The sequence below is a fragment of the Rhinoderma darwinii genome, chromosome 10 (assembly GCF_050947455.1).
Source record: "Rhinoderma darwinii isolate aRhiDar2 chromosome 10, aRhiDar2.hap1, whole genome shotgun sequence".
Lineage (NCBI taxonomy): Eukaryota > Metazoa > Chordata > Amphibia > Anura > Rhinodermatidae > Rhinoderma > Rhinoderma darwinii.
Genome location: NC_134696.1, coordinates 23,457,669 through 23,482,884, shown reverse-complemented (window position 1 = coordinate 23,482,884; position 25,216 = coordinate 23,457,669). Strand labels below are relative to the sequence as shown.

At 44.8% G+C, this 25,216-nt stretch overlaps 1 protein-coding gene across 1 annotated transcript in view; it reads right to left on the bottom strand.

Annotated features, from left to right (window-relative positions):
* The window catches only part of LOC142662543 (putative oxidoreductase YteT), a 102,731-nt gene that overhangs the window by 51,394 nt on the left and 26,121 nt on the right, over positions 1-25,216 (bottom strand). The window contains exons 4-11 of the mRNA XM_075840754.1: positions 24,568-24,652; positions 22,576-22,649; positions 18,960-19,019; positions 16,606-16,713; positions 13,351-13,407; positions 11,132-11,262; positions 9,164-9,218; positions 6,988-7,080 (exon numbers count right to left, since the gene is read on the bottom strand). Coding sequence (XP_075696869.1) covers positions 6,988-7,080; positions 9,164-9,218; positions 11,132-11,262; positions 13,351-13,407; positions 16,606-16,713; positions 18,960-19,019; positions 22,576-22,649; positions 24,568-24,652 — 663 coding nt within the window. The remainder of the gene's footprint in view (positions 1-6,987; positions 7,081-9,163; positions 9,219-11,131; positions 11,263-13,350; positions 13,408-16,605; positions 16,714-18,959; positions 19,020-22,575; positions 22,650-24,567; positions 24,653-25,216) is intronic.

The window sequence follows — 25,216 nt, the reverse complement described above, 5'->3', positions numbered from 1 at the left end:
CCGTAAAAGTCTCTTCATGAGGATTAAGCCTTTCCTTTTTTCAGGTCGACAAGTTATCTTTGGAGGGGACTTCAATACTGTCGTGAGGCCCCGAGATAGAGGAGGTTCCGGAGATAAAAAATTGACCTATGATAGTGTAGCATTAAAAAATATAGTTAGCGATGCTCGCCTGGTGGATATCCACATCAGGCATACCCCAGGCCACTCGGGTTTCACCTATCGTAGAGGTAGTTGTAGGTCTAGGATAGACAGGATTTTTTTGAAGGAGGAAGCCATCTCTTCACCAGTGTCCGTTGTTGAGGTGGAGTTCTCCGATCACTGTATGATTATTTTCTCTTTGAACATTGCAGAGTCCCTCCAGATGGGAAGAGGTATATGGAGGCTGAATTCTACTCTCTTGGAAGAAGCGGAGATAAGACAGGCCTTTGAGGATTTTCTTCAGAGCCAGGTACCTTTGTTGGATCTCAGTGGTACTAAGTCTGAGTGGTGGGAGTTGTTTAAAGTCCGGGTGGCAGGATTTTTCCGCAGGCTCTCAAGCCTCAGGTCCATGAGTAGGTACCGCCTATATCAGGAACTGAGGGGGAAACTCGAACATCTGGTCTCAACCGGGGGTAGTGGGGAGGAGATCTCCGTGGTGAAAGCTTTGCTCAGGAGGTGTCAGTATGATAGGCACACATCTTTAGTTCTTGAGAGGGATTTCGGGAAGTACCGCTCGCCCGACCCCTACAGGAACTGTAAGATGTCAGTGAGTCGTAAGGTTGTGACAGGACTGATTGATAGTACAGGATCTCTGAAGAGATCCAAATCAGGGATCTTGGAGGTCGTCAGATCCTTCTACTCGCACCTCTTGGGGAAGCAAGATCCAAACCGAGACGAGATGTCGGCTTTCCTGGCTGAAACCATCCCTGAGCCAGGGGTAGACCCCTCTCTCGGTGTTTTGATAGACTCGATCAAGGAAGAAGAAGTTGGATTGGCGATTGATGGGCTTGCCCTCAAAAAATCGCCAGGGCCGGATGGCTTAACATCCGAGTTTTATAAGACTTTTAAAGGAACCCTAGTTCCCCTCTTGACTGAGGTGTTTAATGAGTGCCTTTCCTCGGGTACTTTGCCAATGTCAATGAGGAGGTCGGCCTTGATCGTTTTATCGAAGGGTAAAGACTCGACCCGTATTGAGAATTGGCGTCCCATAGCGCTGCTCAATACGGACAGAAAGGTTCTCGCAAAGGTGCTGTTTAATCGGCTGGTGAAGTTTGCATCCCGGCTCCTTTCGCCGGTCCAGCATTGCTCTGTTCCAGGCCGCAGCACATTTAGTGCTGTCCTCAGTGTCAGAGAGGCAGTGGAGTAGGGAAATTCTGGTCGGTGGGAGGGGTACATCCTGTCCTTGGACCAGGCCAAGGCTTTTGACCGGGTGGACCACGAGTACCTCTGGTCGGTCCTTCTGAGGTACGGCCTACCGGGGGGGTTTGTCAATTGGCTACAGACCTTATACACTGGGGCTGAGACTTTTGCGCTGGTGAACGGTTGGGTTGGAACCCCCTTTGAGGTTGGGTCTGGTGTCCGCCAGGGTTGTCCCTTGAGCCCTTTGCTATATGCGTTCGCAATTGATCCTTTTCTTAAAAGGATCGATCGTGGGCCATTGGCGGGAGTCGGGGCCGGCCTGGAGGGGCCGGAGGCCACTCAGAGGGTGGTTGCGTACGCAGACGACGTCTCCATTTTTGTCTCCTCGAGAGGGGAGGCAGAGTGGGTGATGTCGGAAGTGGAGCGTTACTCATTGGCATCTGGGTCCAAGATCAACCGGGATAAGTGCAAAAGTCTCTGGCTGGGAGGAGGAGATCCTGGTTTTGATCTCCCGGACACCCTTCCGGAGCCTCAGGGGTCTGCTAAGATCTTAGGAGTCGAATTTGGCCCGGGTGATTACCCCAAGAAGAACTGGGAGGATAGGCTGAATCTAGTTGCCCAGAAGGTCGACCAATGGAAGGGTTGGTCCTTAACCCTGAGGGAAAGGGTTCACTTGGCCAAGGCCTACCTGGTGCCCATGTTGCTTTACCTGGGCAGTTTGTGCATCTTGCCAGAACCTCTCTGGACTCGGGTCTATAGCCTGTTCTTCCAGCTGTTATGGGGGAACAGGCTCAACCTAATCAAGAGGGAGGTTACTTACCTACCAAGGACACTAGGCGGGTTAGGTATGGTTAACCCGGTGGTGTTCCTAGTGAACACCTTTGTTAAGATCAACCTGGCAAACCTCTGGCAAGAGAGGGCTCCTTGGTGGATATCCTCCTGCAGGGGGTGGTTTCGGCCTTTCTTCCAGGAATGGGAGAGAGGAGGGCAAGTGAAAGACCTGCGTACACCTCACGGACATCTCCCGGCTTATGCCACCCTGGCGCTGAAGATTGTTCGCCAGTGGGGTCTGGAGGTGTGGGAGATCAGGACCATGTCGAGAAAATTTCTTGACAGGAGGGTCCTGATGACCCACTTCCAGAAGCCCCTGGCGCTCAAAGACTGCCCAAGTAGTGACCTCGGGGTGGGATTAAAACTTTTAAATTCAGCGAGGATTCCCCAGAAGTTTTGGGATCTGGCTTGGCGTTGCTTCCATGGGAGACTGTATGTGAGGGGCAATCTAAAGTGCAGAAGCTCTGATGATCGGGATTGCCCCCGGGAGGAGTGCGGCGGAGTGCTGGAAAGCATGGAGCATTTCCTGCTTCATTGCCCTTTCAATACAGAGGTATACAAAAGGGTGGGAGCCTCCATTGGTTGGCCAGGCCTAACCAGCCTCTCCTATGCTGGGTGGGCCTATGGAGTGTTCGGAGACCTCGGTGGTAGGGACCATTGCACCTTGTTTCTAGTCAGTATAGTGGTCAGGCACTTTATGTGGAATGCACGATGTCTAGTTTCTACCCAGAAGAAAATCCTCCTAGTGGATGAGGTTGTTAGCAATATAATGGGTGACCTGGTGAAGGTGCATTCTTTGGAGGTTGGCAGATTGGGAGCATCCAAAGCCTCTCGTCTTTGGAGGGGCTTTTCCTTTTGGGTGCCTTAATGTGTCTGCCTTCATGAGGGAGGGGGGGGTCGTCACCGGTGCTCAACTGGAGGTGGGGGTCTGCCTTCCGCTGAGGCACCAAAAAAAATATAGCGATAGGGCTCGGAATAAGGGAAAGGTGAGGGTCAGCATAGGGTCAGCTTTCAATAGGGTCAAGAAAGGGCTAGTAATAGGGTAAGGAGATAGGGCAAGCGATAGGGAGGGTGCAGCGGTGGACGTGGTACCTTGGCCTCTGGGGGGGAGCTGGGGGGGGCTTTCCCTTCTCTCTATCTGGTGATGGGCTAGGTAAGCACAGGAAGATTTTTGTTTTGTTTAGGATTGAAATGGCAGGAAAAAGGTTTACAAGTGACCGAACTTGGTGCTTTCGGGTACGGTGTATTTTGTATATGGTTTGGTATTTGGACAAGTTGGTGATGTGTATTGTATTATATTGTAAAAATGTTGTTAGAATAGGGATAGACTTAAGGGGGTTAATAGATAGGTTGGGAGGGGTCGGGGGGGGGGGGGGTTTGCCTGACCCAGCCCCGGACTATGCGGACATGGGAGGACATGGGGCGGGGGGCTGGGCTGGGGTGTTGGGTGTGGTGGTGGGGGCCAGCATCTGGACTATGCGGACGTGAGAGGACATGAGGCGAGATGCTGGCTGGGGTGGTGGAGTTTAGGTAAGAAGTGTAAGGTTAAGGAAAGTCAGGATGTGTATAGTGTGATTAAAAAAAAAATAAAAAAAAAAATTACAAAAAAAAAAGATACAAAAAAAAATAAAAATTGGGATTAGTATTATTATATTTTGGATTGTTTTTGTTATTATTATTATTATTATTATTTTATTTGTTATTATTATGTTGTTTGATTATTATTATTATCATCATTATTATGTTGTTTCTTTAGGCCCTTGGTTGACGCGGGTCGGGGGATTTTCTGTTAGTACTTTGGATTACGTTTATATGATGTTTGTATATATTCTAGTTATTGTTTAGCTTCGGATGAAGTGTAGATGTAAGTATATAAGAGTGGGGTGTATGTGGCCGGGTCTGGTATAGTTTTCTCTTCTCATATACAGAGATGTATATAAGAAAATTTGTTTATAAGAATTTGGTTGTCACTTTTTGGTTATATGGAATTAGTTATGTATTTGTTTTTCAGTTTATGTTTTGTAAATTTATATAAAATAAAGAGATACAGGATGTAACTCAGGATCATTACAGGATAAGTAATGTAATGTATGTACACAGTGACTCCACCAGCAGAATAGTGAGTGCAGTTCTGGAGTATAACACAGGATGTAACTCGGGATCAGTACAGGATAAGCAAGGTCATGTATTTTCCAAAGTGACTCAACTTTTTATGTAGATTCATGTATATATCATCTAACTCTGGCTTCACCATCCTGTACACATTTTAAAGGGGTTGTCCAGGATTAGAAAGAATCTACTTTTTCTCCGGAAACAGTGCCACTCTTGTCTATAGGCTGGGTCTGGTACTGCAGCTCATCCTGAAGTGAAAGGGGCTAAGAATCGATACCAGACACAGCCCACTGACGAGAACAGATCTTTTTTTCTAATCCCATATAACCTCTTGTAAGAATTGTACCATGCAGTTGTTCCAGGCATTTCCCTACATGACACCTTTCATACCCCCAACCTAAAAAAACAATAAAGTCTCTTTAAGACCATCTATCAGTACCCAAGGGCCTCTGATCGAGCACATAGGAGTAGACCCCCGTGGATAGTCCGCGCATGGTGTCACAATGTGAATAATCATCTAGGAATATGACTCTGCACAATATTCAGATATAATTAAAACCGTGATCAGTGGTAACAGGAGCCGGCGAGCAGCGCGCACATTTATCTCCTATGTTTCTTCCCGTCATACAATCTGAACAGATGTCAGGAAATAAAGGGCGGCGCAGCCTGCGGAGCAGATGTATTATAAGTATCTTGTGTTGGCTCCTGGCAGACGGCTCAGGCCTTTTGTATCTGGTCCTACAAGTCTCTCCCCTTTTAGCTTTCACATTCATTTGTGCTCGTCAGGCTCGTTTCTCTCTACTACACGTATGCTGGAAGTTTGGCATGGCTGTAATGAGCAGATGGCAATCTTCTAAGCAGCCGCCCATGAACAATGGGTTACTTAATAGCCAGCACTTATATATTGTCCCCTGCACAGACACTCTGCGCCTCTTGGCCCCACAATGCCAGATGTACGTGAGGTTTTATTTTCAGCTACGCTCTTGTTTATCTGCATTTTTAGTACATAGGGGGCGGTCACAATCCAGGAAATTATCGGATTAGAATATATTCTGGATTATGGAAGTATAGAAAACTCACCTGTAAGGCAAATTTCAGACCTAGCAGATTTGCTGCGGAATCCGGAAACAAAGTATGGTATAATACATGTGGAGAGGGTTTACAAAACTCCATCCACATGTAGCGGAAAAAATCAGCGTGGATTTAAGGTCATGTTGCGGATTTATAAAATCCATACACGTCAAATATGTCGCAGATTTTCTCTGCAGATTTCACCCCTTTAATGTATGGGGTTAAATCAATGGTCAATCCACGGCACAATCTACTTGTATTTTGCTGCGAATTTGCCACAGATTTGCAGCAAAATACGTGGCGGATTTATTCGGCTACGTGTGGACATACTTGGGGTAGAAAACGTTCAGGAAAAAAGCAACAAATATTAACTCAAAACCGTGCACCACCACTTTGTAGGAATTTTCTAAAGTAATCCCCTCTGCTTCTAGTCCGCCCCTGCACTTGTTAAAATTCCACATTATACTGTAGCGGTGTCCTAGAAACAAGTAACAGATTATCAAACTTTCTGGATTATCATCAAATGGCGGATTGGAGTGATTGCCGTATAAAATCCTTTAATCCGGCATTTGAAAAGCTGGAAATTCTGAAAATGTGTCCGTTCAACTGGAAAACCAAAGCGGAGAGAAATCAATTAAAAAGATTTCTGATTAACGGCTTAAGACGAATGTAGTATACGGCCACGTTTTATTTACGGCCGTCACATGGACGATTGTATTTCAATGGGGCCGTTCACACGGCCATTGGTTTAGCGGACCGTATGTAGGGCCAGTGAAAACATAGGACATGTCATAGTTTCGTCCGTTTTCACGGATCCCTCAATAGACTCAAGTCAATGAGGGATCCATGAAAACAGGTCCCGCACGGGTGCAACTCGGACGTGAAAAATTGAAGTTTTTCATGTCCGAGTTTGCACTTGTTCGTCTGAATCTGGCCTGAAAAAACTGAATGTGGGGGGAAAAAAATTAATGGCATCTTATATTGCATGCCATATTACGGAGGTATTCCCCCTAGAAGCGCCACACCGGTAACGTGATTGTATAGGGCCCGTGCACATGACCTCGCTGCCTGCATTTGCCATAAAGTCTAGCACTTTGGATTGGCTGCTTCCCTGCTAGTGTCCAATTGTATCTGCCTACTTAGGATGCCGCTGAGTAACACATTAGCTCAGTGTATAGGAAAAGCGCAATGTGGTAATTAAATGGGATTTCTAGATTTTAACATTGATTGTCGATCCGGAGGATAGTCCATCAATGTGTGATCAGTAACCTCCAGTCAGCAGAACAAAGCACCCCTACACTGTGGTACCCGACGTAAAGCCGTCTTTTTCCACGTGGTTGTGTCTAGCAGTATAGTTCAGACATGAATGAGGCGGAGTTGTGCCGAGCAGCAGTACCAGACACCGCCACATAGCTGCGAGTGGCGCTGTAGGATACTGCAGTGTAGTAGGGAGGGGCCTGCGTTCTGCATATTGGCGACAGATTACGCATTGATGGAAAAGTTTTCAATGTTAACACAACCAAGCTTCATCCCAACTATACGTAAGATGGTATTGAAGCAATGTTATGTTATGTTATTGAGTCAATAACGCCGGATGGCGTTGTACAGAAGGATGGATTACTCAGGAGTACTCACCACACGACCTTTATTCAGATAGACTTTCTGTGCTGAATATGGACACGTTTCTTCCACGGAACAGTCTAAACAGCGGCTGCTGGCGCCTTTGGGCTAAGTAAGAAACGTTTATGCGATAATAATCTTAATGAGATAATAAACTACAATTATGTTACTGATGTTCACTTAGTATTAAATATAAAATATGTGCGATAAGTAATTACAGTAAGACATATCCCAGAAAGGAAGCATATCCCAGAAATAGACATTTCAATCAGCAAGAAAAGATATACAGTCCATGTGACAGCAATGGGACAACTATCTCTATGTTTGAGTGCCTTGTCTACAAAATAATGCAGGCACAGATAGTACTGTATCTCACTCTCCCTGTAATGATGCAGGCACAGGTAGTACTGTATCTCACTCTCTCTATAATAATGCAGGCACAGATAGTACTGTATCTCACTCTCCCTGTAATAATGCAGGCACAGATAGTACTGTATCTCACTCTCCCTGTAATAATGCAGGCACAGATAGTACTGTATCTCACTCTCCCTGTAATAATGCAGGCACAGGTAGTACTGTATCTCACTCTCCCTGTAATAATGCAGGCACAGATAGTACTATATCTCACTCTCCCTGTAATAATGCAGGCACAGATAGTACTGTATCTCACGCTCCCTGTAATAATGCAGGCACAGATTGTACTGTATCTCACTCTCCCTGTAATAATGCAGGCACAGATAGTACTGTATCTCACTCTCCCTGTAATAATGTAGGCACAGATAGTACTGTATCTCACTCTCCCTGTAATAATGCAGGCACAGATAGTACTGTATCTCACTCTCCCTGTAATAATGCAGGCACAGGTAGTACTGTATCTCACTCTCCCTGTAATAATGCCGGCACAGATAGTACTGTATCTGTCTCTCCCTGTAATAATGCAGGCACAGATAGTACTGTATCTCACTCTCTCTATAATAATGCAGGCACAGATAGTACTGTATCTCACTCTCCCTGTAATAATGCAGGCACAGATAGTACTGTATCTGTCTCTCCCTGTAATAATGCAGGCACAGATAGTACTGTATCTCACTCTCCCTGTAATAATGCAGGCACAGATAGTACTGTATCTCACTCTCCCTATAATAATGCAGGCACAGATAGTACTGTATCTCACTCTCCCTGTAATAATGCAGGCACAGATAGTACTGTATCTCACTCTCCCTGTAATAATGTAGGCACAGATAGTACTGTATCTCACTCTCCCTGTAATAATGTAGGCACAGATAGTACTGTATCTCACTCTCCCTGTAATACTGCAGGCACAGATAGTACTGTATCTCACTCTCCCTATAATAATGCAGGCACAGATAGTACTGTATCGGTCTCTCCCTGTAATGATGCAGGCACAGATAGTACTGTATCTCACTCTCTCTATAATAATGCAGGCACAGATAGTCCTGTATCTCACTCTCCCTGTAATAATGCAGGCACAGATAGTACTGTATCTCACTCTCCCTGTAATAATGCAGGCACAGATAGTACTGTATCGGTCTCTCCCTGCAATGATGCAGGCACAGTTAGTATTGTCACTCTGCCTCTCCCTGTAAATGATGTGGGCCATACACATTGGATAAAACTTGGCCTAAACCACAGATTTTGGCAGAATTGTCTCACCATCTAATGTGTATGGTGGCCACCAGACTCTCTCCTGATGGCAGATGGCAGGGGAAAAGTAGGATCGGGCATGCTGGATTTCAACATGCCCTATCCCTTCTTCCCGTCGGGGAGATAGGATGCTGCCAGGTGTGTGTGACAACGACTTATGCCCCTCTTCCCATTGAAATAAACATGCATGCACAGCCGAAAGAGCACGATTATTGTGGATTCAGGAGAAATAGCAGTTGGCAGATAGTTTTTTAGGGTTTGCAGAATTTCATCCTCATGTTGCTTAAACAACCCCATTCAGATGTGTGGGATGGATTCGCAGAAATCTGTTGTGTTCGGACCTACCCACAGAGTGGACAAAATTGGAACCAAGTTTCAAGTGACAATATATTTGTGTGTAAAATGGTGAGCTCAGCCCATCCAGATATTGGCATTGGTCTTATTTTGCACACACTGCTAGCTGCGGTATTAATAATCCTAGAACTCCATATACTCTACAGAACTAGGTTTATCGTGTTTAACGTACCTTGTTTTCTTTAGTAAAGTGGGACAGAGTTCCGAAAGATGAAACCTTTACACATCTATAAAGGAGGAAAAATGGTTTTAGTTTTTTCTTTTTTTGTTTAGTTACACCAGGTTAGAAGATCACCGGACCCTTTAACAGACAGAATTTAGTGGGGGCATCTACTCCCAAATGTCCCTGGATCCTCTCATTGCAGTTCTGAAAGTTTTAGCACATCACATATCCTTTCTCAAGCATGTGCAATACACCTGGAGACCACCTTAAATAGGGGACTCCTTCCAGAACACATCATCTAGCCTTCACACATGTAAGTTAATCACCATTTTACAAACATCAAACGTTCACAGCCTAAGGCCGAATTCAGACAAACGTGGGGAAACTCGGACATGAAAAATGTCCAAGTTGACCCCGTGCGGGTCTTGTTTTCACATATCCCCATAGACTTGAGTCTATGGAGGGATCCGTGAAAACACAACAAAATAGGACATGTTTTATTTTTAAACGGACCCTTCACGGTCCGTTGAAACAAAGGCCCCATTAAAATACATGCGTCCGCGTGGCGGCCGTTGTTTTAACAGCCGTTACTCGGACATGTACTACGGTCATCTGAATTCGGCCTTATATACATTATAAAATATGTGATGCATTCAAAATAGTCATTTATCAATTCATCCATAATATGCCTGTGCCAAATTCTAAGTATAAGGTAGGTTCACCACGATCAAATTGTGCCGACAGTCCCATTCAACTATGGAATCGGACGGACCTGCATAAACACGCCAAACTGCAATTTCGTTAACAGGGTTTTCCAGCGAGAAGAAATTGATGACCACCGCCTCCCATTCACTTGTATAGTAGAAGGCTATAATACTGCGAACCACCGCTACAATTGTGTCAGTGATTCACAGCATGCAGCAGTGACACGAATGAAGGGGAAGCAGCACTCGCATGAGCTTCGCGGCCCCTTCAAACAGCTGATCGGCGTGGGTGCCGAGAGTAGGACCCCTACCGATCAGATATTGATGGCCTATCCTGAGAAAACGCCATCAATTTCTTCTCACTGGAAAACCCCTTTAAGTGCATTAGGACTGAATGAGTCCAACGTACAGTATATATCCAGGACACATCCTTATTTGTTCCTCATCTGAACCCTCAACTTCTTCTACCACCAACCATCGGAGGTCATAGTTTTTAGGATTGTCCTCAAAGAAGTGGAGTTCTGCTGTTATCTCCCCATGTGTCTTTTTATCGTGATCACCTTTCTTGTCCCTAAAAGATAGATTGTGGTGGTCCGTCCACTTGGACTTCCGCCAAGATGTTCTCCAGCACTTTAACATTGATGGCCTATCCTTACGATAGGCTATTGTTTGATTGGTGGGGGTCTGACCACCGTTAAGCACAGTGAAGGGGCCGCAGAATTATGAAACAAGCTGCAGTAGTAGGTACAGCGGCTTATACATATGTGCTGTTGTGCCTGTGCAAACAATGAAGGGAAAGTTCACTGTGCCTAGAGGTCAGACCCCCACCGATTAACCTTAAAAGGGCTGTCTGGTTTAGAAAATCCATTTTCATACACCCTATTAGAGAATTCCGAGTGAATAGAGGGGGATCCGGTGTTCAGCATCCTCATCTCTTGGCCAGAGTAGAGAGCGGTTATAAAGATCATATCTCACTCGGGAGGAGGTGTCCTGTCCTGAATTACAGACAACCATTTGTGTAATGCTTAATTTCCCCTGTGGTGGCGCTGCAGGGAAATTAAACACTTAATGCTAGGTTTCCCCACAGATTACAGATGATCGCTGGGGATCGAAAAAGGGGGTCACTTTGAGCTCAGCTTATTGTTAAAGGACACTTCTAACAAATAGGGATTGTCCAAAGCAGAGAATCCCTTTAAAGTAATCAATGCTAAGGTCCAGGAGAAGTCCTTTAAATGTAAACAACTCATATAGCTTATATAAGACACGGCTTTACCTTCGATTTCCCATCCAGTAACATATCAGATCAATGTCATGGCAGGACTTTGCAAGCAGAGAAAACGTGCTCTCTTCTTCATTCCTCCAGTTTCCTCGCACATACGAATGAGCAAAATGCCAGTATCCGATCTTAAGACATAAGTCATGAGAGAACCAAAATATAAAAAAACAAAAACAAACAGATAATCCACTCATTACAAGCGAAGTATAATTCACAAAGCAGAGGCACAATGTTTACTTCAAAAGTTGACATAGTTGCCGAGAATTGCATCCTGGGCTTTTTAGTAAACTGCTTTGAAATCTGGCTATAGACTTGTGATGGAAACCTCCTGACTACGCACAAAGATCATCAAATGCAGTTAAAAGGGGATTTATGAAAGTAGAAAAAGCTTTAGTGTTCTTTTCAGAAACAGCGCCACTTTTGTCCATGGGTTGTGTCTGGTATTGCAGCTCCGCCCCATTAGGGCTGAGGCTAAGATGCAATACCAGATACAGTGCTTAGACGGTGCTCAGTGTTAAAAAAGCTAAATATATTTTATAATAAATTGTAAACATCAGATTACAGTCTGAAAAAAGTCCAACACAGCGGAGCAGATTGTTGGCAGTCTCTTGGATGAAAGTACGTGACCAATAAAAAGCCGATGGTTGGGAAATAGTCAGAATATCTCTTGTCTACGACCAACTTTAGTTACCTGTGAATGTGATTTTTACATAAGTCATTGACCATAATGACTAATGAACCCTTTTCTGACTTAAAGGGGTTCTCCACCTTCGTACAATCCTTACTTATTAGAAGTGTTCCTTGACAATAAGCCGATCACTAAAGCTATATGCACACATTGCGTGTTTTGCTGCGGAAAAACCGCAGGAAACCGCAATAAATTCACGGAAAAAAATGCTGAAGTTGTGTTATTAGATGCGTTTTTCTGTGCGGTTTTTACGTTTTGCTGCATAAATCGCTGCGTTTTCCTGCTGTGGGTTTTGCTGCTTATTTCTGTAGAACTACAGGGATAGAATAGGCAAGTGGAATCGCAATATAAATTGACCTGCTGTGGTTTCGAAAATACGCACAGCGGGTCAGTAAACGCCCCGAAAAATACAGCAGCGTGGACATGAGATTACCTGGAATCTCATTGACAATGCTACTATTGTATTACGCGTGGCAAAACTGCATGTGATACACATCGTGTGTATTGTCCCTAAGTGTCCCAGTTCTGAGAACCCCGGCAGTCTGCCATAATGTGGGGAAACCCGGCAGTAAGTGTTCAATTTACCTGCAGCGCCACCACAGGAGAAATTAAGCATTACACAGTGCCCATTGATCTCAATAGGTTGTCTGTATAATGCCGGACAGAGTGAGAGACAGACGCTCTTTGTAACCGGTCTCCACTTTGGCCATAACATGAGGATCCTGAACATTGGACCCCCCCTCTATTAACTTAGAATTCCCTAATTGGGTATAGCAAAATTTTCTAAACTAGAGAACCCCTTTAATGTAACACTTGACACTTTAGGCCGGATTTATCAATAATGTCTAATAGAAAAACTGGCCTTGCAATCAATGGGCAACAAGGTCAGTTTTGATAAATCGGGCCAATAAGGCCTCAATAGTTAAAACTGTCTAACATGAAAATACACCCTTAAACAGTTTTGACAAATCAAGCCATATTACTTCATCTCTTGAGATGTTATACGGTCCCTGGACAATAACCTTCCGTCCTCATTAGTCCACATTGCCCAATTGATGCCTTCATTACGCAACGTTCAGACATGGCAAAATTTTTGCGGCTTTTCAGTGTGAATTGACAGTACAATGCTAGCGAATGTGGTTTTCTAAACCAAATTCACATGCAGCAGAAAAAATCTGCATGGCAAGCTGCAGATTTTCTTGTCTCGATCATGGCTATTATGTTGCGGTTGTGCCATGGATTTCACCCTGCGGCAGAAAAAAAGTGCCATGTCTGAACTTACAATTCCACTGAAGTGTATCCAGGTCATCCTCTGGGTTATGCCTGAAGAAGGAGATTATAAAAAAAATAAATTTTAGGCCCCATTTCGTAAAGCCCAGGGGTGGTCAAAATGCCCAAACTGGGACTGTGGGGTAAGAAGAATTGGAGAGGAGACCCCTATTGCTATGTTTATATATAAGCAATGCATTTTCCTTTATGATTACGCTTTAATTAGACGCCGCTTACTTGTCAACAGTGGAATACTCACCGGCTCCATGTGTTGAATGTGTACAATGTCTCCGATGGCGCCAGAATCTAACAACTCCTAAAAACGGGGTCAAAAAAGGATTAATGAGGTCACCGGAGAGGCTGCTCGAGATCCGCGCTTCTAGATTATCTTTTATAATTAGGACGTTTTACCTTGGAGACGTATCAAGATGTGAAATCCTTTATCTAAATATTATTCCTCTGAATCGCTAAATCTGGAATATGCCGTCTCACAAGCCCTCTGTACATAGACTAATAGGTTATAAAAGACCTGAAATAATGATTGCTCAGATGCAAATGATCATGAGGATTTGTAACAATAATTGTGTCATGAAAATGAGCAAAACAAAGATTTGTATGTGTGTGTGCGTGCGTGTGCGTGTTTGTGTGTGCGTGCGACTTTCTAATTACTTTTTATTAAAAATTATTTTTACTTTTTGAGATACAGCTGCTTCTATCCTGTATACAGAGCAGCTGTACTTAGCAGAGACCAGCGGGACTGACGGGTTCAGTGTCAGCGGCTCGGATCCACCTGTAAATCGATCACATGAACTTAGATGTGATCGGTAACAGCTCCATCCTGCTTGTCAGAGACACACCAGACCCGCTGACACTGAACTATGATGGATTCAGGTCTCGGCGCACTATACAGCTGCTCTATATACAGAATACAAAGCAGCTGTATCTCAAAAAGTAAAACTATTTTTTAATAAAAAGTAATTAGAAAGTTGCAGCAAACACTCAGAGACACACACACACACACACACACACACACACACACACACACACACACACACAGTAAAAAAAACAGCAAATTTTCAAAGGTGTACATTGCCTTTAAAGGCTATGTCCACCTTTACAACCAATTATTATAGTCCCAATGCATCTACAATGAAGAACCTTTGCAAATAGTCTTGATTAAAAATCTCCTACTGTGTTGTGTAAACAGCTCCTATGCAGTCCTAAATGTATCCATGGTAACCGACTACAAACTTCCTGCAGTCATACTCTGTTCAGTCTGTTCCCTGCTTCTTATTAACATCAATCTGGTAGGTTAGTAAGAAGTAGCGGACAGATAGATTGCAATATGACTGCAGGATTAGACTACACAGGGTATGTTTGCAGTCTGTTTCCATCGAGACACATAAGTCGGCATAGGAGTTGTAGACGCTAAACAATAAAATATTTTTAATTGAACATACCCTAAGAAAAATAATACATCAAAGGGAAATTCCTCAAATGTTTATGTATAATTTATTCATTTTACTGCCTCGCAGAACGGGGGTCACCTATCAGACATCTATGGTACTACTGTAGATATGCCATTTCACACATTCCGAATGGGACCGTCTTTTTGGCGTGCGGCCAATTATTGCTTAGCAAAACTGCACGTGTTTTTACTCCAAATTGTCAATGCAGTTTGTGTGCTTTTTACATGTCAAATTCTTTTTTAACAGGTTTTTTTTAACGGCAACCTGTTTAAGGGTGTATTCACACAGTGTGGTTTCGCCGCGTTTTTTTGTTACAGCAGCTTAAAATGCGCTGCAAAAATGCATGAGTTTTTACTGCGGTTTTACAGTACAAACAAATCGTGGTAAAAACGCATGCATTTTTACAGCGCGGTTTTGAGCCGCACGGCAAAAATCGCACCATGTGAATATACTGGACACACCTTCCAAACCCCTCCTAGTCAAACCTGGATGTCGATCCCGACAACCTACAGAGTCAGACTTTGTCTTTATGTTATGTGGGGTTGTATATTTACTAACTACATAGCAACTATCTACAGAACACGAACTGCTGACACGTCTGGTATTTATTAACAGGGAACGTAATTATGGAGGTGCAAAGCTCAACAGTCAAAGGGAAAAGATGGCAGTACTGTGTAATAACCGGTGCAGTCAAGGCGGAGCCTTTCACAGGACCCATTTATTGTAAGGGTGGCGTAAAAATACCCAACAGTAACGCCGCAGTAAACCACATATGCGTTTTTCAAAGCAATTATGAAGCAATTCAAAACTGAGAAAAAAGAAAAGTTACAAAAAACGCCCTATGGAAACCCAACCTTAGGCCCTATTCACAGTGTGCGATTGTATTGCAGTTATTGCGGTGCAAAATGCTGTGGCTTTGCCATGATTTGGGAAAAATGCATCAAAACCGCCATTCAATGCCTTCATGTGAATAGATCCTTTGCGAGTATTCACACAGTACACCCATACACTGTGTAACGCCTAGTGCAGATTCAAAGAAGTCATGCACCGCACTATCAGGACCTGCACTATTCACACCTTGCGGTCAAAGCAGGGCATTTTGCATGGACTTTGCAGTAATTGTGGCAATTTAGCGCTATTTGACCGAACTGTGTGAATAGATCCCAAGTAGAAGGTTTTCCCTAGAGGTTCCCATTTCTTGGCCCACATTTTCTAAGACTGGCATATTTTAAACCAGTCATTGGGGCGGGTAGTTGACAAGATTTGCATCAAATTTATTAAAAAGTGAATACCTCCTAAGGCCGGGTTCCCACGTAGCGTAAACGCTGCGGAATTTCCACAACGGAATTGTGTGCAGAAACTCCGCAGCATTTACAGTAGCAGCAAAGTCGATGAGATACAGAAAATCTCGAGCCCATGCTGCGAAAAAAAAATGCAGCGTAAAAGTTAATAACTTGACCTGCGGTGCGAAATTTAATTCCGCAGCATGTCAATTTTTGCTGCGTTTCTGTTGATTTTCAGTTGCGGAATTTCCTCATTGAATTCAATGGGGATGCAAAACCCGCAACAGAAAGCCAGGTGTTGCGGCGTATATGCAACGATTACGCCGCAAAAATCACAACTACGGAAAAAAAAATCATACTTACCCAAAACGCCCTCCTGCAGTCAGGCCTCCTGTGATGACGTTACATCCCATGTGACCGCTGCTGCAGCGGTCACATGGGTTGCAGCATCATCCAAGGAGGCTGGACCAGACTGCACAGGAGGGACGCGTCGCCATAACAACGGGTTACGCAAGTATGAGCGTTTTTACCGCTGCTTTCCGCAGCGGAAATTCCGTCCGAAAAAAAGGCACCAAAATGTGTATCCGTCCCGTGGGAACCTGGCCTAATGAATGTGGAAAAAAACGCAACCTCTCAGACAGGCACACAGTCTCTTTAAATGCCTGCTATAAGCCACGTAGATTTGCATGTAAACACTTTCAGAAATCTGGGCCGATGTCGACCAGCAGAGAGAACGTAAACGATCGTTTTCAAGAAAATTACCCTGGTTTTCCTGGAAACCGGATGATATCGCAGGACATGTCCCACAGCAAGAATGACGCCATTTTCTTTACAAGCATTTACTATTTCACAACAGTCTTCAGGAGTAACCTAAGAAAGGACACAAGAAAGAAAACAGTTAGGCTATGTTCACACAGGGCGGATACGCTGCATAAAAGTACACATTGTATTCGCCCTTGCAGGGAATTTTGGCCGAAAAACCGCAACCAATTGTGGTGCAGGTTTTCAGGCGGAATATCTGCTGCAGGAAAAAAGTGGTTAAAATAATAATTTAAAAAAAACAAAACAGATTATACTTACCCCAATCTCTGTAATCATGGCGCCACAGCCCTCTGTTTTCCATGCAGCACTGCCTCCTGATTTGACGTTTCATCTGATGTGACCCCCTGCAGTCTGTGATTGGTTATCCAAGGAGACTGGTCTGGACGGAGAACAGAGGGACACGTCACCATGACTATGGAGACCGGAGGTATGTAGAAGCTTTATTTTATTTTTTTCTGAGTTGCGATCTTTGCGGCCGAATCACAGTTGTTCGACTGCAAAAATCGCAACATCTGCTATTTGTTGCCGGTTTTACCTCCCCATTGAATTAAATGGGGTAAAACTGCACACGAAAAGCAGCGATTCCGAAGTATAAAAACGGACATACTGCGGATTAAAAAAACAAACTGCAGGTTAATTTAGGAACATTTTTTTCAGCTGCTTTTTTTACGCAGCGTGTGGATGAGATTTGTTCACGTCACATACACTCTGCTGCTGCTGCTGCATCATCACAAGGAAATCCGTTGTGGAAAATCTGCAGTATTTATGCTACGTGTGAAAATACCCTAAGGGCATGCCCACACGTGGCAGATTTCCTCCGCAACTGTCCGCATCAATGCCGCACAGAATCTGCGTTGCAGATTCTGCGGCGGATCTGCCCAAAATGTGCAGTAAATTGATGCGGACTGGCTGCTGCGGACTGCGGGAAAAGTGCTTCCCTTCTCCCTATCAGTGCAGGATAGAGAGATGGGACAGAACTTTCCCTAGTGAAAGTAAACAAATTTCATACTTACCGGCCGTTGTCTTGGTGACGCGTCCCTCTTTCGGCATCCAGCCCGACCTCCCTGGATGACGCGGCAGTCCATGTGACCGCTGCAGCCTGTGATTGGCTGCAGCCATCACTTAGACTGAAATGTCATCCTGGGAAGCCGGACTGGAGGAAGAAGCAGGGAGTTCTCGGTAAGTATGAACTTCTATTTTTTTACAGGTTGCTGTATATTGGGATCGGTAGTCACTGTCCAGGGTGCAGAACAGTTACTGCCGATCGCTTAACTCTTTCAGCACCCTGGACAGTAACTATTTACTGATGTCGCCTAGCAACGCTCCCGTAATTACGGGAGCCCCATTGACTTCCTCAGTCTGGCTGTAGACCTAGAAATACATAGGTCCAGCCAGAATGAAGAAATGTCATGGCAAAAAAGCAAGACGCATCCGCAGCACACATAACATGTGCATGACAGCTGCGGACTTCATTGCGGAATTTAGAATCTCCATTGAAGTCAAAGGAGAACTTCCGCCATGAGTCCGCAACCAGTCCGCCACTGCTCCGCAACAGACAGAGCATGCTGCGGACACCAAATTCCGCACCGCAGCCTATGCTCCGCAGCGGAATTTTCAGCCTCGTCTAAACGAAGCCTACTAAAAAGAAGTGGAAGGCAATGGAGAAACGGCTCCGCTGCGGATTAACGCTGCGGAGTGTCCGCAGCGGAATTCAAGAGCAATTCCGCCACGTGTGGCTTTTCCCTAAATGTATTATTATTACTGAACTTGTGTATGCAATTAAAATCAAAGGATTGTGACCCACTAGTGCGTAATCTAAATAACCACCCACATCAGTATCCATAGGTCAACTACTATTCAAGTCAGCTAGCATGTAACCATTGATGTGGATGTCCCATATCAATACAATGTCCCTATGACAAGGCTGAACTGCCACAACACAACAGTAAGGTCCCATGCACACGAACGTGCTTTTGCGGCTGCAATTCCCCCGAAAATCCACGGGAGAATTGCGGCCCTATTCATTTCTATGGGCCCATGCACACGACTCAGACTCGTATAAAGAGGAGATAGGAGTTAGTGACACTGAATTGAATATCTTCCTAGAAAGAATAAAATTTCCCTCTCTGACAGAAGAACAGAGGAAAATGTTGGGAGCCCCTATAACAGTAGAGGATCTTAGGGAGGCAGTCAAACCAAACAGCTCCGTATTTTCAGACGTTTTTATTAAGCATGTGAACATACCCTAAAAAGCAAATCAATAAATGTTGCGCTCTCGATGTGTAATGACTTACAGCCATTGGTTTCTCCAGGAGAATATGATATCCTTTCTTTGCAAACGCTATTGCTGGATCCTAAAAAGAGACAATTTATCAATTTATTTCCGTTTATAAAGAGACGTGTAACAATGTGATAAGAATAATGGCAACTGTAGGACGTAAGACCCGTCCACACACATCGCAGCCGACACTTTCCATGCTGTCCTTTATTTTATTGCCATACAAATTAAGCTGTACCAGATGGTTGGATTTTAGAAATTGTAAGAACTCTTGTTCCGCCTCGAGACAAGCGGCAGCTGAGGTTTCCGGCAGCCATGTATCTGCTGTCACTATTGCAATAAACATGCATGCTCAGCCGATCCGAGTAAGGCTTCGCTCACATCTGCGTCAGGGTTCCGTTCTGATGTTCCGTCGGAGCATCCCGTCAGAACGGAACCCTGACAAACAAACGGAAACCATAGGTTTCCATTTGCGTCACCATTGATTTCAATGGTGACGAATCCGGTGCAAATGGTTTCAGTTTGTCTCAGTTGTGTAAAGGTTCCGTCGTTTTGACGGAATCTACAGCATAGTCAACTAAGGTATGGATTCCGTCAAAACGACAGAACCTTTGCACAACTGAGACAAACGAAAACCATTTGCACCTTTGAAAGCAACTGCGATGCAAATGGAAACCTATGGTTTCAGTTTGTCTCAGTCAGGGTTCCGTTCTGACGGGAAGCTCCGACGCAATGTCAGAATATAGCCCTGACGCAGATGTGAACGAAGCCTAAAGCATGTTAAAGAGAACCTTTCACCTGCCCATACACGTGCAGCATGTAATGGGCAGGGCTGTACAAACCCTGGGGCACTTTACATTTTCTTCCTACCCTCCTCCGTTATTTAGATATCGGTGCCATTATATTTGGCGGCCGATATATTTAAATAACCCCCTGAACGGTCAATAGGGCATGTAATTGGCAAGGGGGCATGTAACATCGCTGTGGCATTGTCCAATCAGCTACGGACTGTGTCACAGCAAGAGCTGGAGAGAGGAGAGCGGGTGCGTGGCCCGCACGCGCAGCTCAGAGCTGTGCGAGCATGCGTGCGCACGCTCTCTCTCTTTAGCTCTCGGCAAACAAGCTGAACAAGTCTGTGATCTCTCGTGAGAGATCACACAGTCTTGTCCTTGTCTGCCGAGAGCTGACGGGTGAGAGCGTGCGCGCGCGCCCGCACAGCTCCAATGCCGCTGCTGAAGATACTCCTGTCCTGCCACCACAGAACAGAAGAAGTAGAATTCACATTCTTCTTCTCCTCTTCTGTTCTGTGGCAGCGGAGCTGCGCGCTCTCGCTCTTCTCTCTCTAGCTTATGCTGGAAAAAGGTCCGTAGCTGATTGGACAGTGTCACAGCAATGTTACCAATTGCCAATTACATGCCTCATTGACAGTTTAGGGGTTATTTAAATATCGGGCGCCAAAATATAACGGCACCGATATCTAAATAACGGAGAAAGATAGGAGGAACATTTATAGTGCCCCAGGGTTTGTGCAGCCCGGCCCATTACATGCTGCATATGCATGGGCAGGTGAAAGGTTCTCTTTAAAAGAGGTGTAAGGAAGGATCGCTATCAGATGTACAAGCAGTTCCCCGATAATTATATTAGTCTATGGATGCGCAAGTGAAGAAAAAAAGGGGAAAGCTGGCGCTCCTCTGAGGCGATGTAATCTTATGTGCGGTTTGTACATTTGGAAGTGGTCCTTTGCCAAAAGACTCAGCAGGAAGCCTTTTTTCCGGTAGTGGGCACACCACTAGGGAATCTCGCGGCCATGTGTCTCTGTAGTATTGGTGTACGCCGGAATCCCCCTACCGCGTTCCCTGGAAGGATGAATCCTTGTCGCGGGGATTATATTGTAAGCAAGAGAAAAAGTTCATGCAGTATCTTGGTAACGGCGCCAGGCTAGTAAGTACAATAAAGTATAAATGGCAAATAAATGGTGAATAAAGTAAAAGGGTTTCTTTTTTCATGCGGACTACGCGTTTCAGGACTGCACCGGTCCCTTCGTCAGGTCAAATACGAAGGGACCGGTGCGGTCCTGAAACGCGTAGTCCACATGAATAAAGAAACAATTTTATTTCATTTATCTCATTTGTACTTACTAGCCTGGCGCCGTTACCAAGATACTGCATGATATTAGTCTATGGGCATCTTCAGATGTGTCTAATACATCTGCAATATGGGCACAACCGAAGGCCGGATTCACACAAGCGTGTGCGCTTTGCACGCGCAAAAAATGCGGCATTTTGCGCGCGCAAAAGCTCCGTGTGTCATCACCATATGGACATGGTGTTTTTCTGTTTTCATTCATAGTTTTGACTACTGTAGCGCGCATCACGCGTGGCACACGGAAGTGCGTCCGTGTGCCATGCGCGGTTTTCACGCACCCATTGACTTCAATGGGTGCGTGATGCGCGAAAAACTGACAATAATAGGACATGTCGTGAGTTTTACGCAGCGGACATACGCTACGTGAAAATCACTGACAGTCTGAACAGCCCCATTGACTAACATAGGTCCGTGCGACGCGTGTGAAAATCACGCGCGCAGCACGGACGTATTATACGTTCGTCTGAATAAGCCCTAAAGGTCCTTTTAAACCGGCCAATTTGGGTAGTGAAAACAATTTCCGATCAATGAGACGTCTCATTGATCGGCGCTCGTTTTCTCCTGTCACCACAAGCTATGATTGGTTATGTTTTGGGATGGGCGATCATTACTACGATCGTTCGCCCCCATACATTTCCATTGCTACGTTTTCCTTGATGAATCTCTGCCGCCTGCCCTGATTTATTGCTTCGTTAACCGTAACGAATCTCCTCAGCGTGCCCAGGCCTTTAGCTCTCCTGACCACTCAGCTTCTACTAACAACAGCCGTCACTGATGGAGACTACTATGGGGGTAGTGACCTGTGGCTCCCCCACAGCGGTGTCCACATCCCTGTACAGTGATTAAAGGATAAAGACCAGGGGTTCCCTTAGACTCTGCTCCCCGGAGTAACCCCAAGTCAAATCCCTTGGTGACTAGGAGGGTTCATACCGCCCCCTGCTGGCCCGGTTATAGCCCATGATTACACCACAATACAAAAATGACAGTCAGGAAATTATTTAGACTAGACGGGAAATTACATTTGGGAAAAGTGTTCTGTGTCTTCGCTAATCTAATGTTTTAGAACAATTTTTACAAAAATGTAAAAAATTACATTGTAAGACGGATGAAGAAAGTTCTGAGATTTAAAGGGATATTACTTAAGTATGAATGGATGTGGAATGCAATCAGATCCCAACACATAAAACTGGTGAATGTAAAGGCAGCTTCAGAATCACAATGGTTGTTCTAGGGTCTGCTGTGCAGGTGCAGGGTTGGGGGTTGACGGATATATTTGTGTACCATCTGGTTGGCATTTTACAACAAGAGACGTATTGAGGTCACCGTGGGAGATGGTAGATATGAAAGAGAATTTGGCCTACAGCAGATGCTCATGGTGCCCCCAGTGAGAAATGCAGGAAGGAGTGCAGGGACCTCATTACGCCGTCTCCTCCTGCACCTGCTTTAGCATCATGACTAATATGCGAGTCTACGTTCTGAGCATATACCTTATGCAGACTGTCCGGAGTTGCGATTATCACGGCTTCTGCAAATTTTTCAAGTTCTGCAGCTTCTCTCCAGTCTGCAGAAAAATATTTTGCATTAAACAGTAACAGTCAACTAAACCCGAAAGATCCCTGTAAATAATGGTCCAACCATCAAAAATTAGTAGGATTTACAAGATGCATATAAAATGTAGTAGGTCTTCCACCTGAAGGATTGAAATATAAAATCAGGGTATGTTCTGACATGGCAGAAATTTTACCGCTGCAGATTTAGCCGAAAATTGGTGCCATTTACGCAACGAAACTGCAGCAAAATTTTGCATGCTTAACAGTTTATTCAGACGTGGCGGATATCACGGCGGTCTTGCCGGAGATTTCAACCCTTGCATTGCAAAAGCTGAAATCCGCAGTGAACATCCGCTGCTTCTCCGCAACAGACTGTGCATGCTGCGGACAGCAAGGCCTTATTCACAAGAGCGATGAATACATCCGTGCGACGGCGGTTAAAACAACGGCCATCACACGGACGCATGTTTTTCAATGGGGCCGCTCACACAGCCATTGTTTCAACGGACCCTGTGAAGGGTTAGTTGAAAAATAGAACATGTCCCATTATCTTTCGTTTTCACGGATCCCTCCACAGGCTCAAGTCTATGGGGATTCGTGAAAACGGGACCCGCACGAGGGCACCACCGTCACGTTTTTCACCTCCGAGTTTCCCTTCGCTCGTGTGAATCGGACCTAAATGACAGCATATAAAAAACGCCACTAAAAACTCCATTAAAAAACCGCACGTTACATGTTAATAATACTCGTGTTTTTAGAAGCGTTTTTTGCTGCAATTTAAAACACCAGAAATTTGATGTGTAAAGGAGGCCCAAAGGGAACCCAGCAGTTGCATTATGCCCTATGTACAGGCAGTGTTGTCCTGAAGACCTTGTGTGCATTCAAATCGCCAAATACATCAATACTTGCCACTTTTCAGGCCAATTCGTGTGTGAACATGTGCGTATATGTGGAGACAGTGATGTATTTGGTGATTTAAATACACACACGTTCTCCTGGACAGCGCAGCGACTGACATCTGAAGAGGACGTTGTCCTCAGGATCCCCTGGGCTTCCGGATGATGTTGGACATGGGTCAATGGGATCCATTCGAAAACAGATCTGTCATAGCGATCATGGCTCTGTTGTGAACAGAGCCTTTAAGGAGTCATGTGAGGACCAAAAACTATTATCAGTGTAGTCCCTGTAGTATGTGAGTATATTTGCGGATGGAAAAGGAGGAATGTAGGATCCAGCGTTGGGTAGCGTTAAAATGGAAAATGGTTTTCCAAGTTTAATGGTATAAGTTAAAAGGAAAGTCCAGTTGTAAGATGTCCCGGGTGTGTAAGAAGTGGGGAGGTGGTATCCTCTAGGCCTACGCGTTTCGGACGACTGCCGCGTCCTTAAACTTGGCTTCCCCGTCGCTCCGATTCTGAGATATTTATAGATTTTTATAGCGCGTCCAGGGGACCGGAAGTCAAGTTGCACCGTCTTCTTTGATGATGACACGACTCTTCGTCATGTGATCGACCCCGCTGTACTTTATGTAATCGCTGAACTACTGCTTGTATATAGAGTACAGCGGGATCGGTCACATTCCCGGACAAGAGTCGTATCGTTATCAAAGAAAACCGTGCAACTAGACTTCCGATCCCCCGGCAGGGTTATAAAAATCTATGAAAATCTCAGAATCAGCGCGACGGGGGACCGGAATGTATATTAGCGAGTTTACTCACATACTGCAGGGACTACACTGATGATAATAATTTTCGGCCCGCACCTTAAACACGGTGCGTTCAAATCGTGGTTGCAAAATTGCAGCAAAAAAACGTGATTTGACCGCGCCGTGTGTACAGACCCTTAGAACAAGAGGAAAGGCTTTTCAGGCAGTGTAGCCTGTGAACATTGCATTTTTTATTTCACAAAAAAACAAAATCTACATTTACATACCATCAAAAAATTTATCTTCATCTATACGATGCATCATCTTAAGGGTTTCTTTAGTACATGATCGAGGATCTGCAACTCCAACAATCTGAGAAAAAAAAAACACATCTAAGGTGTAAATATAAGAACAGTGAAATTCCTCTGGTTCTGCATTTGATAATCCAGAACCTCTAATAATCCGACACTTTTTCCTAGCACACAGAGTATTATGTGAAACTTCCAGGAGACCAAGGGCTGATTCAGACGACCGTGGCGTTTTTTGCGCACGCAAAACACGCGGCGTTTTGCCTGCGCAAAAGCCGCTTACCTGCTCCGTGAGGCAGCATCATATGATGCGCGGCTGCGTGCTTTTCGCGCAAAAGCCATCATTATGACACGCCATTTGGATGTTTGTAAACAGAAAAGCACATTCATCCTTTTGACAGCTGTTGCGCGAAACAGGCAGTTCGCACGGAAGTGCTTCCGTGCGACCTGCGTGGTTTTCACGCACCCATTGACTTCAATGGGTGCGTGATGTGCGAAATACGCGGAGATATTGAACGTGTTGCGCTTTTTACGCAGCGGACAAACGCTGCGCAAAAAGCACGGACTGTCTTTATTGCCCCATAGACTTCTATTGGTCCATGCGAGCCGCACGGACACAATTCACGGT